The sequence below is a fragment of the Seriola dumerili genome, unplaced genomic scaffold (assembly GCF_002260705.1).
Source record: "Seriola dumerili isolate Sdu_G_001 unplaced genomic scaffold, Sdu_1.0 BDQW01005284.1, whole genome shotgun sequence".
Taxonomy (NCBI): Eukaryota; Metazoa; Chordata; class Actinopteri; order Carangiformes; family Carangidae; genus Seriola; species Seriola dumerili.
In genome coordinates this window covers 71,772-98,401 of record NW_019179539.1, presented here as the reverse complement: position 1 = coordinate 98,401, position 26,630 = coordinate 71,772, and the positions used below count along the sequence as shown (strand labels likewise).

The 26,630-nt window shown below is 39.3% G+C and overlaps 1 protein-coding gene across 2 annotated transcripts in view; it reads right to left on the bottom strand.

Moving 5' to 3' along the window:
- Window positions 1-15,214: 15,214 nt before the first annotated feature.
- Window positions 15,215-26,630, bottom strand: part of sema3g (semaphorin 3G) — a 49,997-nt gene continuing 38,581 nt past the window's right edge. The window contains exons 9-16 of one of the 2 annotated variants that reach the window (XM_022769781.1): window positions 25,583-25,652; window positions 24,955-25,099; window positions 22,558-22,789; window positions 22,360-22,451; window positions 22,032-22,073; window positions 21,704-21,929; window positions 19,727-19,857; window positions 15,215-18,356 (exon numbers count right to left, since the gene is read on the bottom strand). In XM_022769781.1, the coding sequence (XP_022625502.1) occupies window positions 17,844-18,356; window positions 19,727-19,857; window positions 21,704-21,929; window positions 22,032-22,073; window positions 22,360-22,451; window positions 22,558-22,789; window positions 24,955-25,099; window positions 25,583-25,652 (1,451 nt within the window). In that variant the 3' untranslated portion in view covers window positions 15,215-17,843. The remainder of the gene's footprint in view (window positions 18,357-19,726; window positions 19,858-21,703; window positions 21,930-22,031; window positions 22,074-22,359; window positions 22,452-22,557; window positions 22,790-24,954; window positions 25,100-25,582; window positions 25,653-26,630) is intronic. The other variant, XM_022769782.1, reaches the window with a different exon arrangement.

The window sequence follows — 26,630 nt, the reverse complement described above, 5'->3', positions numbered from 1 at the left end:
TTACTATACTATGACTTTTTATGCCTTATTATACCATGAATTTTTTATGACTTTTTATGCTTTGCTATACTATGTCATTTTTATGACTTTTTATGATATACTATGACTTTTTTTTAACTTTTATATGACTTCTTATGCCTTACTATACTATCACATTTTTATGACTTTTTGTGCCTTACTATACTATGACTTTTTATGCCTTACTATACTATGACGTTTTTATGACTTTTTATGCCTTACTATACTATTACGTTTTCATGACTTTTTAGGCCTTCTTATACTAATGTCGTTTTTTTGCTTACTACATCTATAACGTTTTTTCACCTTTTAATGCCTTATTATACTATTCGTTTTTTATGACTTTAGCCTTACTATTACTAATGTCGTTTTTGACTTTTTTATGCCTCACTTAATATGACTATTTATATGCCTTACTTATACTATGATGTTTTTATGCCTTACTGTACTTTGTCGTTTTTATGACTTTTTATGCCTTACTATACTATGTTTTTATGACTTTTTATGATTTACTATACTAAGACGTTTTTTTTACTTTTTATGCTTTACTATAGTATGCCGTTTTTATAATGTTTTACGTTTTATTATACGATGTCGTTTTTATGACTTTTTATGCCTTACTATACTATGTCGCTTTTATGACGTTTTATGCCTCATTATACTATGTCGTTTTCATGACTTTTTAGGCCTTACTATACTATGACGTTTTTATGACTTTTTATGCCTTAATATTCTATGACTTTTTATGCCTTACGATACTATGACTTTTTATGCCTAACTATATATGTTGTTTTATGACTTTTCATGCCCTACTATACCATGACCTCCTCAAAATATTTCCTGCCTTACTATACTGTGACTTTTTATGACCTTTTATGCCATGCTATACTGTGACGTTTTTATGCCTTACAATACTGAGATTTTTTGACTTTTTAAGCTTTACTATACTATGACTTTTTATGCCTTGCTATACTATGACGCTTTTATGACATTTTTATGCCTTACTATACTATGAATTCTCATGCCTTAATACACTATGTTGTATATTATTTGACTTTTTGTGCCTGTGTACACTATGTCATTTGGATGACTTCTTATGCCCTACTGTACTATAACTTCTCATGACTCACTATGCTCTGATGTTTTTTTGATTCAACATTCTTTACTTAAAATTTTTGACTTAATGTACACTGACTTTTTATGCCTCACTATACTAGTACTTTTTAAATATAGAAAGTCATAAAAAAGTCACATCATATTAAATCATAAAAGGCGATTGTACAGTTAGGCATAAAAAGTCATGAAAAAGTCACAACACAATAAGGCATGAAAGATATTTAAAAAGTCATAGTAAAGTAAGGCGTAAAATGTTTTAAAAAAGTCACAGCATAGTAAATCATAAACAGTTATAGTATAGCAAGACATAAAAAGTCATAAAAAAGTCACAACACAATAACGCATTAAGGATATTTAAAATGTCATGGTATAGTAAGTCGTAAAAAGTCATAAAAAAAGTCACAGCAAAGTAAGGCATAAATAATTGTAGTATAGTAAGACATAAAAAGTCATAAAAAGGTCATATTACAGTGAGGAATATAATATCAATAAAACGTCATAATACAGTAAGGCATAAAAAGTCAAAAACATGTCTTAGTATAATAAGGCAATAAATGTTTTGAAACACCATAGTATAGTAAGGCAGAAGAAGTCATAAAAACGTCACGTTACAGTAAGGCAGAAAAAGTCATTAAAACATCATAGTATAATAAGGCATAAAATGACATAAAAAGTCAAAAAATTTTCAAAGTACAGTAAGGCATAAAAACATCATAGTTTAGTGAGGCATAAAACGTCATGAAAAAGTCACAACACAATAAGGCATCAAAAATATTTAAAAAGTCATAGTATAGTAATGCATAAAAACGTCATCGTATAGCAAGGCATGAAAATGACATGGTATACTCTCGCATAAAAAAGTCATAAAAACGTCATACTTTAGCAACGCATAAAAGGCATAAAAACAACACAGTATAGTGAGGCTTAAAAAGTCATAAAAAAAGTCACAGCATAGTAAGTCATGAAAAATGTTACAGGATAGTAAGGCATAAGAAGTCATAAAAAGTCATTGTACAATAAGTCATGAAAGATATTGGAAAAGAGATAGTATAATAAGGCATAAAACGTCAAAGGACAGTAAGGAATAAAAAATCAATAAAACGTCACAGTACAGTAAGGCATAAAAAGTCATAAAAAAGACAGTATAGACAGGCATTAAAAGTCATAAAAACGACATAGTATAGTAAGGCATAAAAAGTAAAAAAAAATGTCAAAGTACAGTAAGGCAGAAAAAGTCATAAAAACGTCAAATCATAGTTAAGCATTAAAAGTCATGAAAACGTCAAAATATAGTAAGGATGAAAAATGACAGAATAGTAAGTCATAAAAAGTCATAAAAACGTCATAGCATGTTAAGGCATAAAATGTTATATTACAGTAAGGCATAAAAATGCTAAAGAACATCATAGTATAGTAAGGTATAAAAACAGCAAAAAACCTCATAATGTAGTAAGGTATAAAAACATGTAAAATGGTCATAGAATCTTAACATAAAACAGATAGTATAATAAGGCATAGAAATATAAATAAACCTGATAGTATTGTAAGGCTTAAAAAAACGTCATAGTATAGTAAAGTATGGAAATGTCAAAGTAGAGTTATTCATCAAAATATTATAAAAATGTCATAGTCTAGTGTGATAACAAAATAGCATTGTATAGAATGACATAATAATGTCATAGTATGTATGTATTAGAAATAACATAAAATGTCATTGCAGGGAATGTCATAACATTATCCTTGTAAGTCATAAAAATGTTTAAATATACTATATTATAAACTTGGACTACCATCTCGAGGTTGTATCACTCCTCCACTTAGACTAGCTTCAGGGTACATCCCTTTTTGTCCAGAATCATATAAAAAATTAAGCACTTATTTGCAATTTTGGCATATTTGCTGTGTGAAGTTTTGATTTAAAACTAAAAACAGTTTTTTGCAGTGTCACCATGATCTTGACCTTTGACCACCAAGTGTAATTATTTCATACTTGAGTCCAAATGAACATTTTTGCCAAATATGAATGGATTCCCTTGAATAGTTCTTGAGATACTTCATTCCCAACATCAAAATCATGTTCTGTGAGGTCACAGCGACCTTGACCTTTGACTTTTGACCACCAAATTCTAACTATGTTTTCCTGTCTGTGCTTCTAAATGAGTGGTATAAGTCAACAAACACCAGACATTAACACTTCTTAACATACATTTACACACAGACACAGGAAGAAGCTGGGCCTGCTGTTGATGCCTCGGTCAGATCATGGTGCTCATAGGGAACATGACTTCCTGTTGGTCAAGGTGGAAGGAATTAGCTGAGTGACCACTGTGCTTCACACAGAACACTTCCTATGACACACACACACTTTTTACCTGGAGGATCAATTAACCTGGTTACATAAACTAAGTGTTAACTTCCTAACTATTCATTTACTTGTATTATCTATTTATTTATTTTTATTTTTGTAAATTGCGACATCAATTTTTTTGTGTCTTTATGTGAAGTCACTGTAGTAGTAGTAGTAATATTTATTTGTCCCTGTGGGGAAATTGGTTTGCAGCATTATCACAGGCATTTGTTTAAGAGCTTAATGGCTTGTGGTACAAATGAAAACTTTGACCTATTTTTGGTAAATGGGGGCGGACAGTAGCATCGCCCGGATGGCAACAGTTCAAAAGATGGAGCAAGGGGGTACTGCTGGTCACCCACAATGCTGTTTGTCTTTCTCAGAGTTCTCTCCCTGTAAATGTGTTCAAAAGTAGGCAGCGTGATCCCAAGCAGTTTAATTGCCATAAGTACAGTTTTTCTGACCAACTGTTTCTGTGTCTCAGTAGCGTTACCAAACCAGCAGATGATACAAAAGGTTACAACATTTTCAATAAAAGCACAGTAAAATATTTTCAGAATATTGTTATGCACGTTAAAAGACAGCAATTTCTTTAAAAAATATATTCTCTGCTGTTTTGGTGTTCACGTGATCAGTCCAAGGGTCCCATTTTAGCTTATGGTCAAGAATAATACCAAGGTACTTGTATTCCACAACGGCTTCTATTGGCTCCCCTCTGATGAGAGTAGGTTGATGGTTTTGGTTTTGGGTCTTTCTAAAGTCTATGGACATCTCCTTAGTTTTGGATGTATTCAGGAGAAGATTGGACTTCTCACACCAGTCCACAAATAAAATCTTAGCTTGGACCTTTGGTTTCTCGAGATGAGTATGCAGTAAGTGCAGTAGTGTTAAGATTGCATCTTCCACCCCCCTGGAGGCCTGATAGGCAAACTGCAAAGGATCTATGAGGTAGTGTGTTTGTGAGATTATGTATTTCTTCCTCAAAGCACTTCATGACCAGTGATATTAGTGCTATTGGTCGGAAGTCATTGGGCGTGGTGCGTCTGGAAATTTTAGGCACAGGTACAATTGTGGACGTTTTCCAGAGGGTAGGAACTTTGTTTAATTTGAGAGATGATCTAAAAATGTTGGTGAAGACTGGTGCAAGTTGTTCAGCGCAGTTGAGTTACATCCTTTGAGAAGGTGAAGGACCTCTGATTCCTTGATGGTGAAGTTTGTTGGGGGATGGGGGGCGCTGGAGTAGTATCCTCAGCACTGTTGTCACCCTCGAACCAACAGAAAAAGTTGTTGAGTTGGTTTGCCATCACCGGCTCCTCACTACCATTCAAGGTTGTTGCTGTGGATATTCCTCTGCCCTTGTGTGGAACATTTGTCATGGTTTTAATTCCTTGCCATGCTTCTCTGGGGTTACCAGATGCCAAAGTTGCCTCCACTTTTTGTTTATATCTGTGCTAATCCAGCTTTATCTGTCTTTTTATTTGTCTCTGCGTGTCTCTTCTAGTTGTTTCATCTTGATTTCTGAAGGCCCTTTTCTTCTGTACTATCAAATGTTTCAATTTGTTGGACACCCAGGGCTTGTCATTCGGGTACACTTTAAAGGATTTGGTGGGGATTACAGAGTTAACACAGAAGTTGATGTAGTCGGACACTGTTTCAACTTGATCATCAATGTCAGGGCTATTAAGGATCTCCCATGATGTACAGTCAAAACATCCCTGCAAAGCCATTACACTCGTTGTTCTACACTTTGACAGTTCTGATTTGTGGCTTCTCTCTTTCCAGCAGCCTCTGATAGATAGGGCGGAGATAGACTGCACTGTGGTCAGATGCAACAAGTGGGGGGAGCAGGGATGCAGTATAGGCGTTTTTAACAGTACCATAACACATGTCCAGAGTCTTATTTTTCCTTGTGGCACAATGTACATACTGATAATATGTGCGCAGGCATTTTTTAACAGAACAGTTGTTGAAGTCTCCAAGAATGAATTTGGTCAGGTGAGATTGACTTGAGTCTTTGTGAGAGATTAAAAATGACCTCTGATGCCTTAGTAAAATTTGCTTTGGGATGTATTTAAACCACAGTGAAGAAGATTTGTGGAAATTCCCTGGGCAGGTGGAAAGGCAGAAGGGACACACACAACAGGTCTATGTCAGGGGTGGACTTGTTTTCTCTCACCACAACCGCCCGACACCACTCGTCTCTGATGAGTAGACAGACCCTGCCTCCGCGAGCCTTCGGTCCCGGTCAGTCCTAAACGCCGAGAAACCGGAAGTCTGCACCTGTCCAGAATTGATGTTGATGTCCAGCCAGGTCTCGGTGATCGCTATGACACAGGCGCCCCGATATTCATGAAGGAAGCCGATGTTGGCTGACAGCTCGTCTGTCTTTGCTCTCAGTGATTGTGCGTTGATGAGCAGAGTAGTAGGCAGGGGAAGTTTGTTTTTCAGCTTCTTCAGTCGCTGACGAATGCCGCCCTTACATCCCCGCTTTCGCTTTACACGAGTGGGATCTTGCTTTGAGTTATTCTTAAGATAGTCCGGTATGGAGTTTGCGGTAGCTGAAGAGTCTGGGGCTGGGTGATTGCGCAACAGCAGAAGTGATTCTCTGCTGTATCGTGTGACACCAGCTACACCGCCCGCAGCATAGTCATCAAGTCCTTCGGTGAAATTTGAATTTAAAATCACTGCAAACAATACGATCATGCTCCATAAAGCGAGATCCATGGTCATAGTGTGTACATAGAACAGGCAGGATAGAGACACATTAAGAAACACACACAGCCCGGAGTCCAACGCCGCAGGGCAGCCACAGAGCAGCGCCCCGGATGTACATGTTCATTAATGTTCTGTTCGTGCTTTGGAAACATGTTTTTGATCAAAACTATATTCTAATAAAACATCATTGAACCATAGATTCAAGATTTCTACAACATTAACTGTGTCTCAGGTGAGCACTTCCAGAGGAGTCTGCTCTGTTACACACACACACACACACACACACACACACACACACACACACACACACACACACACACACATACTGGTCATCAATGCCACTGACATAATCAAGACAATCTGGCAAAGGACTAAATCCAGCTTTAGCATAGTTCTTAAACAGGAAAAGAACAGGAAGTGCACTGCGTGTGTGTGTGCTTTGTCCTGCCCTCAGCTGTTTATTCCGTTCTGTCTAAAAACACATGTTCTCCTCTGCTTTGCAATAGACATCTGCTTAAGGGTCAGACAATGTTTATTTGTTGAAAAGGATCTGGCTAATGCCAGGATATGACTTCATCATCATCATCAGCTCTTGTTGACAAGCTGCGTTTGAATACACTAATAACACAAAAACAGCTTGTGGATCATTTGCTTGGTCGATGCAGATGCATATGAGCTGACACCAGTGTTGAATCATCACTGTATAAATGATGGTCAGGAGCAGAGACACAGGTTAAATACACCAGTCTGTCTCAGCATGTCTTCTAATGTGTGACTTTACAAGAAAAAGTCAATATCAAGTTAAAGGTTGATGAAACAGCATGTGTAGATCTGTTCATCCAGCTGGTTCAGATCATCTCTCTCGGAAAGAGTTCAAACTTAATGTTGTTGTCAGTGGTTTCAAATCAAGTCCCTGAATGGTTGATGAAGTGTATCACTCAAGGATCAATGTTAGGCCCAATGCTATTTACTCTGTACATACATTTTGCAATTTAATTCTTATTATTTCTCCAACTGTGACTGTGATTAGCCTGATTGACAGCTGCTGTCTATGATTTCTCCTGCTCGAGTCTGTTTGAATCTCTTTACTCTCCAACTTCATATTTTCATCCACAGATTAAATATTCAGTGACTCAGTCATCAGTGTTTATAATAAGTCTGATAGTGGGCCAGATATTGAACCTCACTTTGTCCCTGATGGCTGTTCCATCAGTGTATGAACGTGATGTATGAATGTGTGAGTGAATGGGTGAATGAGGCAAGCATTGTAAAGCGCTTTGAGTGGTCATTAAAACACTATAAAAGTGCAAGTCCATTTACCATTTACCATAGATGGTCCCAGTCTAATCCATGTTCCAAATAGAAATCTAACTGACACACTATAGTATAGATGGTATTATAGATACTTTTCAGTGGGGCATCTTAATTAAACTTGGATTATTTTACTGAAACTGAGCTTGTTCCCCTTTATACAATCATTATACAGTCCACCATAATGTCTACATTATAGACTGGCTACATTATAGACTAACCCTAAGTCAATGTCATTGTGACACTGCAGGAGTGAATCTGGGATGTATATATAGTGGTATGGTACATAGTAATGTATATACTGTGTGGAAGACAGTCTCATCCACTGAAGACTCAGTAAGGCCTTTCCTCCTTCTGGCTGAGGAGTGATATGTTTTCACCTCCTGCATTCTGCTGCTACATCGTTTCTCCGCTGCATTAACTGAACACCTGTAGTCATGAATCCATGTGGGAGAAAGAGAAGATGTGATTCCATCCCAAAAGAAAGACACAGCCTAACTGTGTGGGCTGATTCAAAGACCTGGACTGCTTTTTCAATGGTTTACAGTCAAGAGGTTTGCTTGTGGTTTTCCTCCTGGATTTCTAACTTCTCTTTTCTTCATCAGATGTGATGTCTTTAGTTCCCACTCTGTTTTAAATGTGTTTCTCAGCCACATATAATCACACACAGAGTGTTGTGTTGCATCATTTACACACACTGTAACTTTTATTAACATATTGGATGAAGAATACACATTAATAAAGATATGTAGTTGCAGTTGTAGTGAACTTTCTTATCTATGTTAACCTTCTTACTATATCAAAACCAGAAGCACCTGCTCATGGCCGTATCCCTCCTCCACTCAGACTAGTTTCAGGTTACATCCTGTTTATCCATTCATATAAAATATCCACCATTTGTGTGAAATCTTGTCATTATTACAGTGAAGTCTTGAGTAATGGCTCAAAAGTGTTTTGTGAGGTCACTGTGACCTTGACCTTTGACCACCAAAATCTGTTGAGTTTATTCTATCTTATCTTGAGTTCAAATGTTGGAGTATTTGTTTTGTGACCACCACACCCTTGCTCTTTGACCTTTGGCCAGATGAATGTTTGTGCCAAATTTGAAGAAGTTTTGTTGAGGTGTTACTGAGATATTGTGTCCATGAGAATGGGGCGTTTGGACGTTTGGACAACCTGAAAACAAAATGGCTGCTGCTCTGACTGTTGGTGGCACACAGGAATAACAAATGAGAAACATAACTTTGTAGAATACACATTTATATACAGATATTGTACTGATATTGTATTGATGTAGATGGAGAAGTGTATTTATTACTTGAGAAATATTAAATGTACTGAAAGAGTGCACACTAAGACTGATAAAAAAGACCACACTGTCCTACTACATTATGACTGAGAAGATTTCCTCAAAGCAGCTGAGCGTTTGTCTGTTTGGTTGAAAAAAATATGAATCATATTTGGGATTTCTGCTGTAAGTAAAGAAAACTAAATTCTGTCAGAAACATTTTGGCAGTTTAGATGTTTTTCGTGGCACGAGCGCCAATAATCAGTCTATTTCCAATAGTGCACACATTTTTGAAGAGGCACTCAGCTGTGAATATTCAATAAAGTCTCATTATCCATTGATTCAAAAGGAAGTTAAACATTCATACTTATTACATGGAGGAAGCAGATATGAAGATATTGTTTTTGGTGGTAGAGATTTCTGCACTGCTGTCACTTTGATACCAAACTGCAGCATTGATCATGAAGTATCAGAGTGTTTCTGTCCACCTCACTGTTTTAATGTTGACATTTTTCCTACATGTATAAAGTGTTTTAGAGAATCTGTGCAAACTAAAAGAAACTATTTTGTTTTTAATTGGACTCCCAACAAGAAACAGATGATTCATCTTCCAACACTGTTAACAACATTTGGATAAAAACTGCTGCCTTTCACAGAAGAGCTGAGTGTTGGAAAAACTCTCCATACTATTTTAATGAAGCTGTAGCAGAGACTTTTACTGTGGTTTTTATGGAGACGAAGAACATTGAGCAGCTGAGCATGAAGCAGAGGTTTCTGTGGTCATGACCATCAGGGGGTCAGTCAGTGATAAACGATACTGGTCAGAGTACTGAAAGATAAATAATATGCAGGACTGTTAAAAGTGGGTCATGTAATGTTTGAGCTTCCTGTGAGATTGTAGTGTAATGGCACTATCTATCTAATGACGAATGACTTGTATTACTGGGACTGGAATAGATGTCTGAACATATTGTGACACCCTCCAATATTTATTCTTTATTTCTATTTCCCAGAGAAAAGAAGAGATTAATGACCAAACTCTCCTCCTTTACCCATGAGGCCTCTCTCCACTCATTCCTTCATTTCCCTTTCACTTCCTGTTTTACTCCCTTCATCATCACTTTCCCTCCACATTTTACCATAGCCTACACTGTGCCATGTTGTGTGCTATCGACTCCAAGACTCAAGGCAAGAGAGTTTCTGTTCACTGCTGCACTGAGAAAACAGAAGAATGTCTTTTATATATATATGTATATATATATATACATATATATACATATACTGTATATGTCTACAGAGGGGGAATGTTCTCCTTAAGTAAAATATCACTCCAACATCTCTCTGTCTCGGCCGGTCCTCCTCTCTCCTCTGTAGATTCATCTTCATCAGTCAAAGTGGAGCCTCTACATCTATAACTGACTCCCTGTGCTACACACACACACACACACACACACACACACACACACCACACACACACACACACACACACACAAACACACACACACACACACACACACAACACACACACACACACACACACACACACACACACCATATAAGAGCTTAATCAGCATAGAACACACACACACACACACACACACACACACACACACACACACACACACACACACACACACACACACACACACAGGCTCAGTCATAATATATGGAGCTACAGCTTCAAATTTACACATCTGAATTAATTTACTCTTCCCTGCTGTTGATTGGCCTGAGACGGAGCTATAGACTTTGATGTTAGATCAAATGTTTGTCTCTGAACCTGGTTCACAGCAGTGAAGACAAACACTGTTTGATTTTACAACTCTTTGTTTATTACAGATTTAAATCTTATTTCAGTGTTTTTAAATGCATTTTTGTCCTTTTACCAGATTTTAGAGAAAAAACAACAAACAGCTGAAGTGAATCTGACCACTGTTGTCTCCCAGGCCAAAATAAAACTGGAGATATCCAACATGAAATAATGAAACACACGTCACACGGTCGAGGAAAGGTCAGGTCTGCAGTCAGTCAGTGACAGACTGAGATTCTCCAGCAGAAAAACCTCATGTCTCCAATCAGGATCAATGAGTTCAACAGACTGCTCCACCGGGTATGACCCCCCCCCCCAAACACAAGAGGAAACTTGTTTCAGAAACTAATATCACATCAGACACAGTCACAACATCTTTTTCATCAAAGGAAAGTAAACAGTGGAGACGTATGAAGAAGAAGAGTAAACGATTGCAGACGTAATATACACATACAACATGTGGAGCATGAAACAACAACAACAACAACAACAACAACCGTATTCTGTCCCTTCTCTCTCACTTTACAACTTCTTTTATTGTCCTGGGAACAGCTAGCTCTCAGTGTGTGTGTGTGTGTGTGTGTGTGTGTGTGTGTGTGTGTGTGTGCTGCTGTCAAATATTCTATAAACACATATCAGGCCTTTTGTTGGAAAAAGTCCCAGATTACATTAACTGCTAAATAATGGAAATGACATAATGAAAGTCATTTAAGTCCATTATGTGTATTAACTGTATCCAAATAGACGCATTTAAAACCATTAAACCCATAAAACTTGGACATATTCTGACAGATCTTTGGCTGTGTTTACATATGAATTTGAAGATCACTGACTGTGAACACGTCCACTGTGTTCCATGTGGTTTAAACAGTGAGGACCAGAGGACTGTCCATTACTCAACACTTCAGATGAAACCTGGATGTTCAGCCCCAACAGTATGATCTTTCCCTTACAATCCAAACACACATGTGATGTATACATGTAATTACAAACAAAGATCTAAGGATCCATACAAGAAATAAATAAAACACAGTAAGTGAATGAAGTTAGTTCGTATAACCAGACAAACTCAGGCTGTAGTCTGTAGAAGAGAAGGAAGAATCACAAAAAGAACTGCATCAAAACAGTGATGTCATTTGACTGACAATGTCCCTGATTCATCATGAGGAAGATCACATTCTGTCCAGTCCCAAACCAGCAGCGACATTACAACCAAAACCGAGTGTCTCATGTCTCATTCTTCTATGTAGAAATCAAGCGTCCAGTGATGGACTACATGAAATTGAACTAACATTGTCATTCAACCAAGTGTTGAGCTGTTTTAATGTTAAGTAGATTTAGATTTTCAAAATGTGACTTTCTGAATATAAAGAGAGAAATAAATCTCATGTATATGATTCAGATTTGATTCATTAAAAATGAAAACAAAAGTTTTCTGTGTGGATAGGAAGTCCTCATCTGAAACTTGACTGGACTTTAATCAGCAGAAGCTCTTTCACAGTGGTTTACGTTAATGAATATAAATTATAATAATAAACAGTGTGGTCTCAGCTTTGTGAACAACAGTGTTTTATCCTCCATGATTCTCAGTTTACTAATTAAAGTTTGGCTGAGTGTTTGTGACACAAGGAAAAACAGAGGCAGTAACTGTGGCTGTGTGTGCAACTTTGTTAGAAGCTCATTGTCTGTGGTTGTTCACATACATTTGTGTATAAACTGTTTACAGAGCTGAGGATTGTGGGATATCTCTGTATTTATGCCTGCCAGCTGGAGACTGTTATCTGCTGTTGTTAAGTCTGGTTCAGACCCTATAAACACTGATGATGATGTGTGTGTATAGAATTTGTACTGATGCATGTGATATTTATGTCATGGTTCTTTGTAGTGAAATGAGGAAAATATAAAATAAAAAAGGTTGAAGCACATACTGAGCTTTACCAGTAAAATTGTGTCTATTTTGGTCTATGGATCAAAGCTACGAGGGTCCATCCTCTGGAGACCCAGAATATAAACTGGAACTGTTTAGAGAGAAAACATTAATGAAAAACGTCAGAGGAGTTTGTCAGTAACTGTCAAGATATTTTGCTCTGATTCAAACTCAGACCAACATCAACTGTAATAAAGGTTTTATTATGTTTCTTTTTTAACATATTAAATATTAACATCATAAGAAACGTATGTTCTAAACAAAAAGAAAGAATTCAAGTGGCAAACCCCCAACACACCCACACACACACATGCACACACCGATGCAGATGTTTGAATCCAGGCTGCTGTTTTCTTTTGTCCACTTCACTTTATGGAACTTGGAGGAGGACTAGAGAGGAAGTGGTCTGGTCCACATCTGTCTCCAGCTGTTCATGGAGAAAATGATGCAGGTGCTATTTTGTGCATGTGTCACAGATCAGATAATGAACTGAAACAAATTAAGGGTTGAGAAAACAGCAGCAGTGATGTCATCATCAGGAGAGCAAGGAACTGGCAGTCAGGTTGATATAGTTCATATCTATAAAAACACATTACATGAAATCAATGAATTCCAGTGCAACATTTCCTTTTATCATTATTTTGTTTGAAACCAAAAACAGAATTTATCTGATTATGGATCTTATTGAACTAAATAATGATAATAGGATTTTTTAAAACAAAAACAGAACATTTTGATTGGATTTTCGTTTTTTGATTCTGACACCAATTTCATTTTGGTTTTGACACAAACAGATTTATGTTTTTTGTTGTTTATGAATTATGGATCACTGATGATTCCCAGACCCATGGACTTGTAGAAATGAATGTAACCTGAGTTTTCTGTTCTTTAGGCATCAGTGTAGTGAATCATACTTCAGATTGAGCTTCATCCTTTGTTCTGATCTGACTCTGTGCTGTGTTTGGCTGGTGCATAGTTATGATTTACATTACAACCAAAAGATTCATGTATGAGGTGGTCATCACTATCTAAAGAGACACCACAGTTGTGACATCTTCACAACTCTTGAGCACATTTGAATGAATTCAAACTAGAATCACCTCCTTGTGGTTGTTTCCCTCCTCCACTCAGACTAGTTCCAGGTTACATCCTGTTTATCCATTCATATAAAATATCCACCATTTGTGTGAAATCTTGTCATTATTACAGTGAAGTCTTGTCCTTGTGAATGTTTGTGCCAAATTTGAAGAAGCTCCGTCAAGGTGTTACTGAGATATTGTGTCCATCAGAATGAAACAGATGGACAACCTGAAAATAAAATGGCTGACACTAAGACTGTCACCTGACAATGAAAAAGTTTGAATTCAAGAGAAACTATAAGATAGAGTGAAGGAGAAGTGTAATTAGTGAAAACTACTAAAACATGCAGGAGAAATCACTTTTCATTAAAGCAGTCCTATGAGTTACTGCACACGTTTATATGAAACGTTTCTATTATATCTATTGCTATCTATAAAATGAACCTGATGGGGGATTCAGCACGTTTCCCTCCCACTGTTTGCTCTGAGCTTCTGTTGATTTCTTTAGTCACAACCAGCTCAAGGCAGGACAAAGGAAGGAAGACCACACCTGAGTGAAAACTAAAAATACCTTTATTGTACACAACTGTACAGCAACAACAGGAAATTAATCTTAAGACAAACAAAACACAAAACCAAACAGGGTGGAAGCCAAAGGAAAGAGAGAGAGGGAGAGAGACTGTCACCAGCTGATGTAGAGCAGCCAGACCAGGTGAGCTGAATCATCCTGAAGACCAGACTCCACCCATCCAGCTCATGCAGGGAGGGGCCTGTTAGAGAAGGTCATCACACTTTGAGATTAAAGATCATGTCCTCACACTTCCAGTGTGTGACACAACAGCAGCAACAACAACAACCACATGAACAGACATGGATGGTCAATATTAAAATTGACCCAAACCAAACTGGACAGTATAAACAACAAGTCCTTGAACACAGTGGAGACTGACGTCAGAACTGGCTTAAGCAGCTTTGCACAGAGCTGTGTCCAGGACACTCTCCATGCACATCTTCTCATCAGGGTGAAACCATGTGTGTGTATTTTGTATGTGTGTGTGTGTGTTTATGTGGCTGCAGTAACTGTCGGGTGTGAAGTCGTCTAGTTGCAGGTTTTTATGAGATGGTCTGCTGAAGACACAAGCAGCTGACAGATGTACAATTACCCTCCAATCACATGCATGGCCAGACCCAGGGTAACTGGGTAACGTCACACACACACACACACACACACACACACACGCACACACACACACGTCTCTTTGTTGCAGGTGTGCTGTCTGCATGTTGTTGATTTAGGGTTAATCAGAGCATGTCTTGGTTTCTAAAATATCTTTTCAGGGAACTGTTTTTTGGTCTCTGTTTATGTCACTGGAGCCATATTAGCCCCCCCCCCCCCCCCCCCCCAAAAAAAACAAAACAAAACAAAAAAACAAAACAAAACAAAACAAAACAAAACAAAACAAAACAAAACAAAACAAACAAAACAAACAAAACAAACAAAACAAAACAAAACAAAACAAAACAAACAAAACAAAAACAAAACATTGAATAAGAATGTTCAGTCAGGAATCACCTTTGTTAGAAAAATCAACTTTAATGTTGTTAAATATCAGAAAGCGACACAGCATGCAGACACTTAAATAAAACATAAATACATATTTAAAAAGAGGCTCTCTCTGTCCGAGAGCCACAGTCAGCTCATGTTAATTTTTACACCTTTATACTGACAGTGGAGATTTTTCAGTAAAACTACTTCCTGTTTGTTGAACCTTCAATGTGATGACTACAGTGTGTTCACTGGACTGTCTCCTTCTGACTGAACCTCCTGTCGGCTTCATGTGGAGACAAACCAATCAGGAGGGTTAGGGTTACCAGTGACATCACCTGGTGTCGTTGAGCAGGAGGGAAGCCTTGCTCCAGTTTTACAAAAGCTTTTACAATATTGATGAGTGAATCCTTAATGATCAATCCATCAGCTGTTCTTATATTTACACTGTAAAACAAACTGTTTTAGATACAAATTAAAACTACTGAGAAACAGCACTGAACACAACCAGAGAGTGGATGCCATGACAACAAGATAAATATATAAAATAACACAACACACCATGTACAACTGTACAACAATTGATTGTTTGTTTTGAATATTTTTTTACTAAATATTGATGACAAATAATAATGTTAACCAGACCATATCATACCAGATCATATCAGCCCAAGTACATGTGTAGCCGTTTACACAAAATTATGATAAAATTAAAATTGTTACACAGAAAATCAACTTTTATTGAAGGTTATTTTAAAGATAAATCGAGTTTTAGTTGTATTTTACTCCAACAACTGTCTGTTTCATTCTCACCATCTTCCTGTCATTCATCACTTTATTTTATTTTTATTTATTTATAAAGTCTAATTAACTCTTGGTCGTCAAATTAAGACAATAAACAGTGTGTTGTACAAATCAGGGAAAATGTGTCACCTTTTTAAAATGTTTCATACAGATGAATGCAGGGATCATGTGTTTTTAAAAGGGATCATGATTTTCATAAATTGATGAAAAGCCTCCGCACGATGCTCATAGTACCTCATGTTTAATCTCTTTCTTCTCATCATGTCTAACTCTGACCCTCCTCTCTCCTCGTCCGTCATATGAGGTCATTCTCACACAAAGTCACCAGCTTCATTAGTGCTCATTTTACTTCCTGGCTAATTTAAGTCGTAGTCCCAGAACAGATATACATACACTTCATATGTATATATGTTATAGGGATGAGGTAAAACAGCTTTTGGCAGCCATGTTGGACGTCCTCAGTAGCTTCTATTGTACTTTAAAAGTTCATCTTTATCTCTATTGTTCAGTGTTGTTATTTAACTCAACCCTTCGTTCTCTCCTCCACCTATTACCTGTGGAGGAAAAAAAAGACAAACTGATGATAAGAATAAGGTGGATGATCATGAGTTCAAACCATGAAGTGACTTAAAACCAGTGTTTCCAAAGCAGAAAGACAAGAGGAGACAGTCATGACAGCTGGCCCTTCTGTTGTTCCCTCTATTGTCACTGTGAAGCTGCAGTGCAAAGAGGAACTGTGGGAAAATGAGTTTAGTGATTAACATGTCAGGTGAGGTCAGGTTGTATAATTCCTTCTTTAACGATCAAAGAACCACAACTCAAACTTGTCTTTAGTCAATAAGAGTGAATAGAGAGAGTAATAGAGTCAACCAGAGACTGCATAATGTGTCTGAACCTGGAAACGGATTAAATATTTTACTTTAAGGTTGTTCCATAGTTCGTTTATCGCCTAGAATAAGAAATACGAGACATTCACTGATTCCAGATGTGAAGGTTTTTTATCATCATGATAAATTGAAGATTTTTGATGGAGATTAAAAATAAATGGTTACTGTGAAATCATCGAAAAATGACAACCTTTAATCTGTTGAACCATCAACAGTTGTCTCATGGAGTGAGAGTTTATGTCTTCAGTGACTTCAGTTTATATGAGGGTGTGTGTGTGTGTGTGTGTGTGTGTGTGTGTGTGTAATACAGAGAGTGTCAAAGTCTGTGAGCTCCATTAGCTTCATGTGCCTCTAACAAATATACAACAATGAATTTAACACATGAAGAGTTTATAACAAAGTCAAGAGCAGAACAAGGAAAGAGACACAGGTCAATTGAGACAGAGAGAGAGAGGGAGAGGAAGGAGATGGATATGATGAAGGAGATGAAAGACATGAAGATGAATCCAGTGATTTCATTGAGTGAAATGTGAGCAGCCCGGTGGAAGAAGAACAGGAAGGTGTTTGTGTCATTATTTCATTATCATTATTATATTTTGTTGTCCACAGATGTGAAATGTGTAAATGTGAATTTCTCTTCGATGACTCTGAATATTTACATGACAATCGATGATGCAGCGTAAAGTCTCACAATGATCAGACTCAGTTTTCATCACAGACGTAAAACAGGCTCTGAGGTCGAGGTTGAGGATTTAAAGATTTGTCTTGTTTCCTCTTCATCATTTCATCAACAACAACAATCCAGACAACCAAAGTCTTCATTCAGAACTGACCTCTGACCTCTGACTTCTGACCGACACATACACTCATCTCATTAAATATGTTGTTAGGTTTCATTGCCTTGGATTAAAGTCAAACTATTCCGCTGGTGTTGATCCTTTCATCTTGTCCTATATGGTAATCTTTCTTTCTTTGCTCCTCCCACATTTTCTCCATTACTCCTCCCATTCTCTCAGATCCCGTGGCGTCCGGTTTCGTTCTCCAGAACTCTTGCTACGAGCCTTCCTGGCACTCTCCTGCGCCTGGCGGTATTTCTCCAGCATGCTCTTGTGTTTCCTCCTCAGCTTGTCATTGCACCACATCCTCTCGCAGTACTCCTCCACGTGTTGCAGGTTCGATGGCCCAATCAGCTGCATGATATCCTTGAACCACATACGTGATTGGCCGATTTGGCTGGATGAGCCTGCCCTGCCGTATGTGCTGCATGGCATCCAGGCCCTGTAGCTTCCTGTGGACCGATCTTTGAATGAGTCAGAGAGGCCGCCGTTGTCACGTGACATCAGCTCGTCCACCGTCTCCCCCTGGAAGACTTCCAGGGTGATGCGGGCCAGGGTCTGCGTGAAGCCGTGTTCTCGGGAGCGGCAGATGTACACACCTTCATCCTGTTGGAAGAGATGACGAAACAGAAGACCCTGCTCCGTGGACATCACCCGGTCATCCAGCTTCACCTAAGAGCAGAGGCAGAGAGAGAGTCAGTACGTCAGATGTAACACGTCTTAAAGTGACTGAGGAAAACCAAGTGTGGCATTTTAAAGGAGCTATATGTAAGTGTTGCTATTGCTACATAGCTAACATTAGCATTAGCAGCTGTTTACTTACCGGTCGAGAAGAAACGTTGAGAGTTCTGCATCAAACTTCTTTCCTTTACTCACCAACAGCTGTCTCCGGAGGTTTAAAGCTTCTACCTAAGTTACCACGCTAACCAGCTAGCCCCAGCTTGGTCAGCCCGTCTGCTCAGAGGACGTATTATAACCTCTTGAAGTTTAAACACAATGAGCCTGAAGCTCTTGGTGAGACTGGTCAGTAAACAGCTGTTAATGCTAACATTAGCTATGTAGCAATAGAAAACTTTTAAAGAGTGCCTTTAAAGTTCAAAGTAAACTGACTTTGATGCTTTCACACACAAACAGCTCCATGTGCAGTTAATGACTTTGTCTTTGCTGTAGAGGCTCCAGAGTCTTTTGATTATAAATACAAAGATTTTAAGTGAATTAACAAAAAGAAATATGAATTTTAAAGCCACTGTACGTGAAATATTCATAAGATTATACTGCAGCATCTTTATCTCAGTGTGTTCCACTCAGCTAATCCATCTGTCTGATGCAAACATACTATAAAGAAGAAATCCACTCACAGAATAAAAAAAGACAGAGGCTGTTTTCTCAGCTTGGATTGAAACAATAAGAATGAACCATGAAATCCAGTCACTGTTAGTTTTTACTCTTTCTTCTCTTTCCTCTCATTCTCTTTGTCTTCTCTGACGATTTCCAGCACAACTCTCTCCTCCAGCATTCATGCCTCTCCCCTTCCTCCACCAGCCTCCTCACATCTCACTTAGTCCGTCCCTCGGCTTCTCAAACTCTTCTCCGGTGCCAACACAAACATGGCTGCCATGTCAGCTGAATGGCAGCCAAATGTTTATTTGCAGGGAAATGGAGAGGGGTGGTAATGCCTTAATACTGACTGGCTGACTGAGTAAAGCTTGGAGAAACCTCAGATGAAAAGTGACTGTGGGTTCGGGCTCTTTAAAAGGACTTTGACACTGTGTGTTTCAGTCACACAGACCTGGAGACACTGAGTGACACTTCAGTGGTTCATGTGGTCAAAGTTTACAAAGAATTCCATGTTTGTCTAACAGGAAAAGAGACGCTGCATTTCCCTCTGGAATATCATTTCAACCATATGTCAAATGGCTGTCGAATGTGTCGACCATGTGCCAAACTCACATATAGATCTCACTTTTAAAGGCAGTTAGTCAGGTGACTGTTTGCTCCCCCATCCTCCTCCCAATGTAGATTTACTGGGACTGATGTCTCACCTCTTCCTTGTGGTCGTTGTGTTGGACGAGCCAGGTTACAGTGGCTTGTGGAGAGCGAGGAACACACTCCAGGAAGGTGCTGTTGTTCTCGGTCCCATACACCAGCCTCTGCTCTGTCACATCCAGCTCTTCTGGTTGAAGGAGAAAGAATCAGAAAGGTTGTGAAGTAACACCCCCAATGTAAAGGACTAAACCATTAGATCCATACATACACCTGTATATATAAAATATATCTAATCATCCAGGCGGCAGCTGATGATCAAGTTGTCTGGTTTAAGACACTGAGACATATGAATTAATAAAGTACTATTATTGTTAACACTTTGAATAAAACACAAACATTAATTTTCTTTTATGTCGATTTTAATCTCTTCATACTTCATCCCCTTAATGAGGTCGTTCTGCCTTCATGTGATTTGTCATGTGGTTTTTTGTGTATAAATGAACTGTGTGAACTAAATAAGTCATTGAACATTAGCCGTACGATCTTCCTTCAACCGTCTCTGTAAAATACATGTTCTTAAATAATAGTTGGATCTTGTTCAGTTTCATTGTTGTAAACACATGAGTAACATGTAGGTTCAGGTCTACACATCTTCTCTGATGTTCTCCATCTTTTCCAAACTTATTAAAGACGAGTTGATCAACATTAAAAAAAAACAAAGATAACAGATGATCAAGTTAAATATCTGAAGGTATAAAATCCATCTACAGGAAGTCACTACTCTCACCACGCACGCACGCACGCACGCACGCACGCACGCACCAAACCCCCTGTATTATGTCATTTTTACTCTTTAGTTTTTAAAGTTGCTGGTAGGTGGACATGTTTCTTTCTTCCCCCAGTTTCAGTCTTTGTGCTAAGCTAAGCTAAGCTAACCAGCCACACGCTCTAACTTTATATTTAGCATGCAGACATGAGAGTGGTGTTGAGCTTCTCATCTAAATAAAAGAATGTGACGAAATGTTTCTATTCTATGTATATATATTCTATATATTCTATTAATTCTATTTCTTTAAGGAAGTCAGTCGGTGCCTGTTCACAAAGACTCGAATCTAAATCACATGAAAAATACGGACAGAATCTGGGAGTCTATGTGGGAACACTTTCAGAATAAATTTCCTCTATTGTAAACAGTGAACATCTGAATTACTCAGTGTTACGAACCTTTCACTGTAAACTCAGGTTCACCCAGAGGCTTTGAGGGAGGGAGGTGTCGCTCATCACCTCAACTCATTACCTGCACTCAGGTGAGCAAACACACCTTCACCACATTCACAGCCTCTTTCTTACCTGTCTCTCAACAGGCTCTTTTTGCCTACACCAACACTTTTCCTTATCCTCACCTCAGTATGATCACACACACACACACACACACACACACACACACACACACACACTGTGTAAGGACAGTACACTCTTCTAGACAATACCAGAATCAATACTGTCTTTCTGTTTTATCAGACACAACCTAAAACTCAGTCAGCAGGTGATAAAATATACATCACTGGTGATATTGATAAGTCAGGTGTCTGATATCTGTGAAACATTTTGACCAGTTATGTCTTCAAATCTTTCTCTGAGATTAAAGTAATACTTATACTTATTTGCTTTGTTGCTAAGACGAGATAAATATATAAGGTCAATATCAATCTAGTCTCTGTACTTTAATGTGAAGCTACAGGCAGCAGCTGGTTAGTTTAATACAAAGACTGGAGCAGGGAAACAGCCTCTGTCCAAAGGAAACAGAATCCACATGCCAGCACCTCTGAGGCTCATTACTCCAAACAAACAGTGTAAAATTGAACAGTTGTGGTTTACATAGAGGTTACGTGTGGGACTATTTTTTGGCTGTGTTCAGTACTTTCCAGAGTCTTGCAGTCGCTGGGAGGTTTCCAGGAAACCATGAAACCATGTGATACATCAGGAAATCATAAGAAAGTCCTGCACAGAGGAAGAGAGGCGGTCACACCTACCACTGGGACTCTGGTCCACACACTGCAGCACAGGGTTTCCATGCTTGATGTCCTGCCGCCTGTAGCGGCGTTTGCTGTTAGGGACATAACGTGCACATGAGGATCCGTCCCAGGCGCAGTACGGGTCTCTGGCCAGGCAGCACTCAGCACAGGCTTTCCCATAAGTCTCACAGTGATGCAGCTTTACCTGCGCCACACCTGCTGGAGAGCCCACATACAGGGCCTGCTGTAGAGAGTGATGAGGAGAAGACAGAGGATGAAGATGACAGTCAGTCTAACTTCATAGAAGTGAGCATTAGCAATTGAGTAATTTGTCATTTCAACTTACCCTTTTCACAGATATGTCCATGGATGTAATTGGAGTTGGCACCTGCAGTGATGACAGTGATTGACCTCAGGTGTTTAAAAGATTCACAATAAGAAAACAGAAAATTCAAGAAAAGAATTTAAATTTAAAAATGAGGAGAAAGAATTGAATTAGGTTTTGAAACTAGTTTGTGGTTCCTGATCTGTTCAGAGACAGTGACAGAAATATTATCTATAGTAATGAATGGCAGCTCCATCAATGTGGCTTTCTGTGTAATAATAATGTTAATAACAATAAAACAGGGACTGAGGGGGAGACAGAGAGATTTACCTGATGGAGTTGAACTTACTTTAAAGACTTGTAGCTCCTCCAGTGTCACCTCCTCTGTCTCTAGACTGTTTCCACTGTGCAGAGCAATGACCTTCAACACTGAGCCGATGTCTGAGAGACAGGCAGACACACCACTGTGAGCTACAGCTACAGTGATCCAGGTTCTCCACAGGCTCAGTGAAGACCAGGTTTCTGATCATCAGTTTGGTCCACTTACCTGTGCCGATGAACATGACATCATACTGTCCATCCTCCGCCTCCACCCGGTCCACAACGATCTGTCTCAGCTTGTAGGGGACGTTGGCCTTTACCAGCACAGGCTGACGCAGAGCTGGATACACCATGCGCCACATCAGCGAGTGGCTGCGGGCGAAGTGCAGCACTGAATCAGGGAAATCCTTGGTGCTGCCAAACTCTCTGCCAGGCTGGTTGGTGATTTTACTGGGACACTGAGGACATGGAGATGGATGAGAAAAGAGCAAAGGAAAAGGGTGGAAGAGAAAACTATTCAAATCCTTCAGAAAAGAGGAGAAGGAATATTAATGGACACAAGAGAGAAGGAAGAGTTTAAAGCAACATTCTGGAAATTTTCAACCTCTGCTTTCCAAAAGAGCCGCGGCCTAATTATGTGTCTTAAAGTCTTCTCTGAGACTTCACCTCATTAGCTGTTTTATTGTGCCTGAAAATTCAACATCACTGTTGTAAAGCTCTGTGTTTGGAAACAGGAAAAAATCCTTCTACTGTGTCACAGTAGAAATGAAAAAATGTCCCTGAACTTGGCTGAGATATTTTACTACTCATATAACTCAGAGGGTTGAAGGCATTCAAACCATATGAGCTCTGATCTGCTCGTGATCCAGATCAGCGATCCTTTGTGAAGCAGCCAAAGTCTTTGTCATGCACAGCTACTTTTTTACAAGTCTCCTTTGCAACTGTTTTACACGTTTAACTGAACCACGACTCAGAAAATGTTCTGCTCAGAAGGAACTAGCTCCTTTGTCTCTGCTGGTGACCAAAGGCATCATGGGTAATGGTTTGTTCAGTCAGAGGACGGCCTCTTTCTTCATGGTTCTCTGAGAACTTCCTGCAACATTTAAAGAATCATATAACCATTTGATTTCTTCCATGTCACACAGACGAGCTGCAGGAGATATCAGATCCAGAGCTGGGCCGGACTCAGACTTTAACAGGTTAGTTTTTCTGTGCAGGTGGATGATGATTTCACTCACGAACACAAAGACACATGAGCAGGTTTCACTCTGACTACGTCGTCACCTACAACATGAAAGTTTCCCACATTTGGGGGAAACAGGGACGTGAAGTGACACAATGTGAAGAATTCACTGATTATCAAAGTGAGATCATAATGTTCATATGTTCAGTGTGTTGGATATCAAACAGACCACAGAGGTGATGAAAACCAATTCCCTCTCCAACAGAAACAGCCAGGTTAGACTTCTTCAAAGCTGTTTGGATGATCTTGGATAAAAAGTTCTGGCTGGATATTAAAGCATCAAACATGAGGCTTTCAAATGAAGATGAAGGTCAGGTAGGATCAGCAAAGCTCCGGCACTGAAGACTCATCATTTTCTGACACAAGTTTAAAGAACGTAAAACTTCAGTCCAAGATAAATATCCAGGGAGGAGACATCCAGCTGATGAACTGCGTCAGACTGAACCTGTAGTTTTCACAGGTGACTTATAGACCTGAAGGATTTTAGTATCAAGCTTCTGTTACAATGAAAAACAAAACGGGACTTAAATGTTCTGTCTGGTGACGGACAATCAGCCGACCCCCTTCATCTTTTCATTCCTGTGTCTTTTCTTCAGCTTACCCCCATCATCATCATCACCTCTCCTCCTCCTCTTCCTCTCAGTTCCTCAGTTACATTCCTGTTAATCAGTGAAACCACAGAGGTGTCTGCTCTCTTCTCATTATTCATATTCCTCCAGACGCTCTCCTTCACTCTGTAATGAGGCTGACGTGACCCTCTGTGTGTGTATGTGTGTGTGTGTGTATGTGTGTGTGTGTGTGTGTGTGTCTAACATTACAGAGTCTGGATGTAAACCAGGATTAGGTCTGTGCTGTGTACACTCACCACATACAGTAGTTCAAAGAAACGTTTGACAGCTTTAAGTTTTTATCCACAAAAGTTTTTTCTCACCATTGGCCTCCTAAGAATTAGATTATTATATATCATATTCACTCACAACTGTGTCTCACTAACTAAATATGTTCTGGGGAAATGCACCACCCACATTATCTGTAGAGAACTGAAGGAGCTCAGGCTTACCTGGAGCATCATCCACCTGCTGTCAATCACTTAAACCGATCCTGAAGTGATTTATGTCCTGGACTGATGGTTTATTAGCTAAATCTATAGATAATATACATTCTTATACAACAGTGTGAACTCAGCGATCTTCATCAAAGTGTGAATCATTCCAGACACCAGACCTAATCAATGCTGTTGATACAGATTATCAGAGAATAGAAAAATGTAAAACTGTCCTGAGCATATGAATTTTGTGTTACACACGTGCATTATGGGAAACATGAAGTGCATTATGGGTAATGTATGATTGAGGATGGGACAGGTGAACAGTCACTCACCACCCCTGGTCTTGGGTAAGGGACCCGGCCTTCATAAGCGCCCCACTGGTAGTCTGGACCCTCTTTATGAGCGAAGGGTCCGTTGAAGGCTTCTCTGATGTCGGCCATACGGTAAACACACACCGCAAAACCCTGGAACACGTTACTGTGGCGGACAGAGAGACATGTCCACAAATACATTATTAATCTGGATGAAATATTTTACAAGAAACCTGAAAATTTTCAGTTTCAACAGAAGAAACAGGAACATAAACGTAGAGGAGAAAAAAATGATGTGAAATCGTTGGTTCATGAGGCTCTGAGTTTAAACAGGATTAACATCAGGGTCAGACTGAAGTTACTGAGTCTGTAACTGGTTTCAGATCTGCTGCACCTCTCACCATCCCTGATGGGTGATGACACCCACAGGTGAACTGTACTGACACCTGGAGTAAAGTGTCACATCTCTGCTGCAAGGTGAGAAACTTTCAGACTCTCAGTCAGTGGAGAAGCTGAAACTACTGAGGCATCAAATCAACAATGACCGATGATTTTCTCTGAAGAACATTAACTGAAGATGTAACATACACTTCTTGATGATAACAGATAATAATAAAGTAGATGATGTGAAGATGACGTGTGTTTTCACCTGATTGTACTGAAGATGGCGTAGACATCTGGGTTCCTCTCATCCTTGGTCCTCAGCAGGAAAACATCCTCTGTTTCAAATAGAACGACAATGAGTGTGTGTGCGTGTGTGAGAGCACGCACGCACGCACGCACGCACGCACGCACGCACGCACGCACGCACGCACGCACGCACGCACATAGTCTATTTCACAAGATAAATACCTGACGACATTCAGAGAGAAACAACCACAAGTATTTAAACTAGTTAACACAACTCCATTGTATTTGTGTTTGAGTGTGTGTGTGTGTGTGTGTGTGTGTGTGTCTGTGTGTGTGTGTGTCTGTGTGTGTGTGTGTGTCTGTGTGTGTGTGTGTCTGTGTGTGTGTGTGTGTCTGTGTGTGTGTGTGTCTGTGTGTGTGTGTGTGTCTGTGTGTGTGTGTGTCTGTGTGTGTGTGTGTGTCTGTGTGTGTGTGTGTCTGTGTGTGTGTGTGTGTCTGTGTGTGTGTGTGTCTGTGTGTGTGTGTGTGTCTGTGTGTGTGTGTGTCTGTGTGTGTGTGTGTGTCTGTGTGTGTGTGTGTCTGTGTGTGTGTGTGTGTCTGTGTGTGTGTGTGTCTGTGTGTGTGTGTGTGTCTGTGTGTGTGTGTGTCTGTGTGTGTGTGTGTGTCTGTGTGTGTGTGTGTCTGTGTGTGTGTGTGTGTCTGTGTGTGTGTGTGTCTGTGTGTGTGTGTGTGTCTGTGTGTGTGTGTGTCTGTGTGTGTGTGTGTGTCTGTGTGTGTGTGTGTCTGTGTGTGTGTGTGTGTCTGTGTGTGTGTGTGTCTGTGTGTGTGTGTGTGTCTGTGTGTGTGTGTGTCTGTGTGTGTGTGTGTGTCTGTGTGTGTGTGTGTCTGTGTGTGTGTGTGTGTCTGTGTGTGTGTGTGTCTGTGTGTGTGTGTGTGTCTGTGTGTGTGTGTGTCTGTGTGTGTGTGTGTGTCTGTGTGTGTGTATCAGTGTGTGTGTGTTTGTCTGAGTGTGTGTTTGTGTCTGTGTGCGCGTGTGTGTGTGTGTTTGTGTGTGTGTGTGTGTGTGT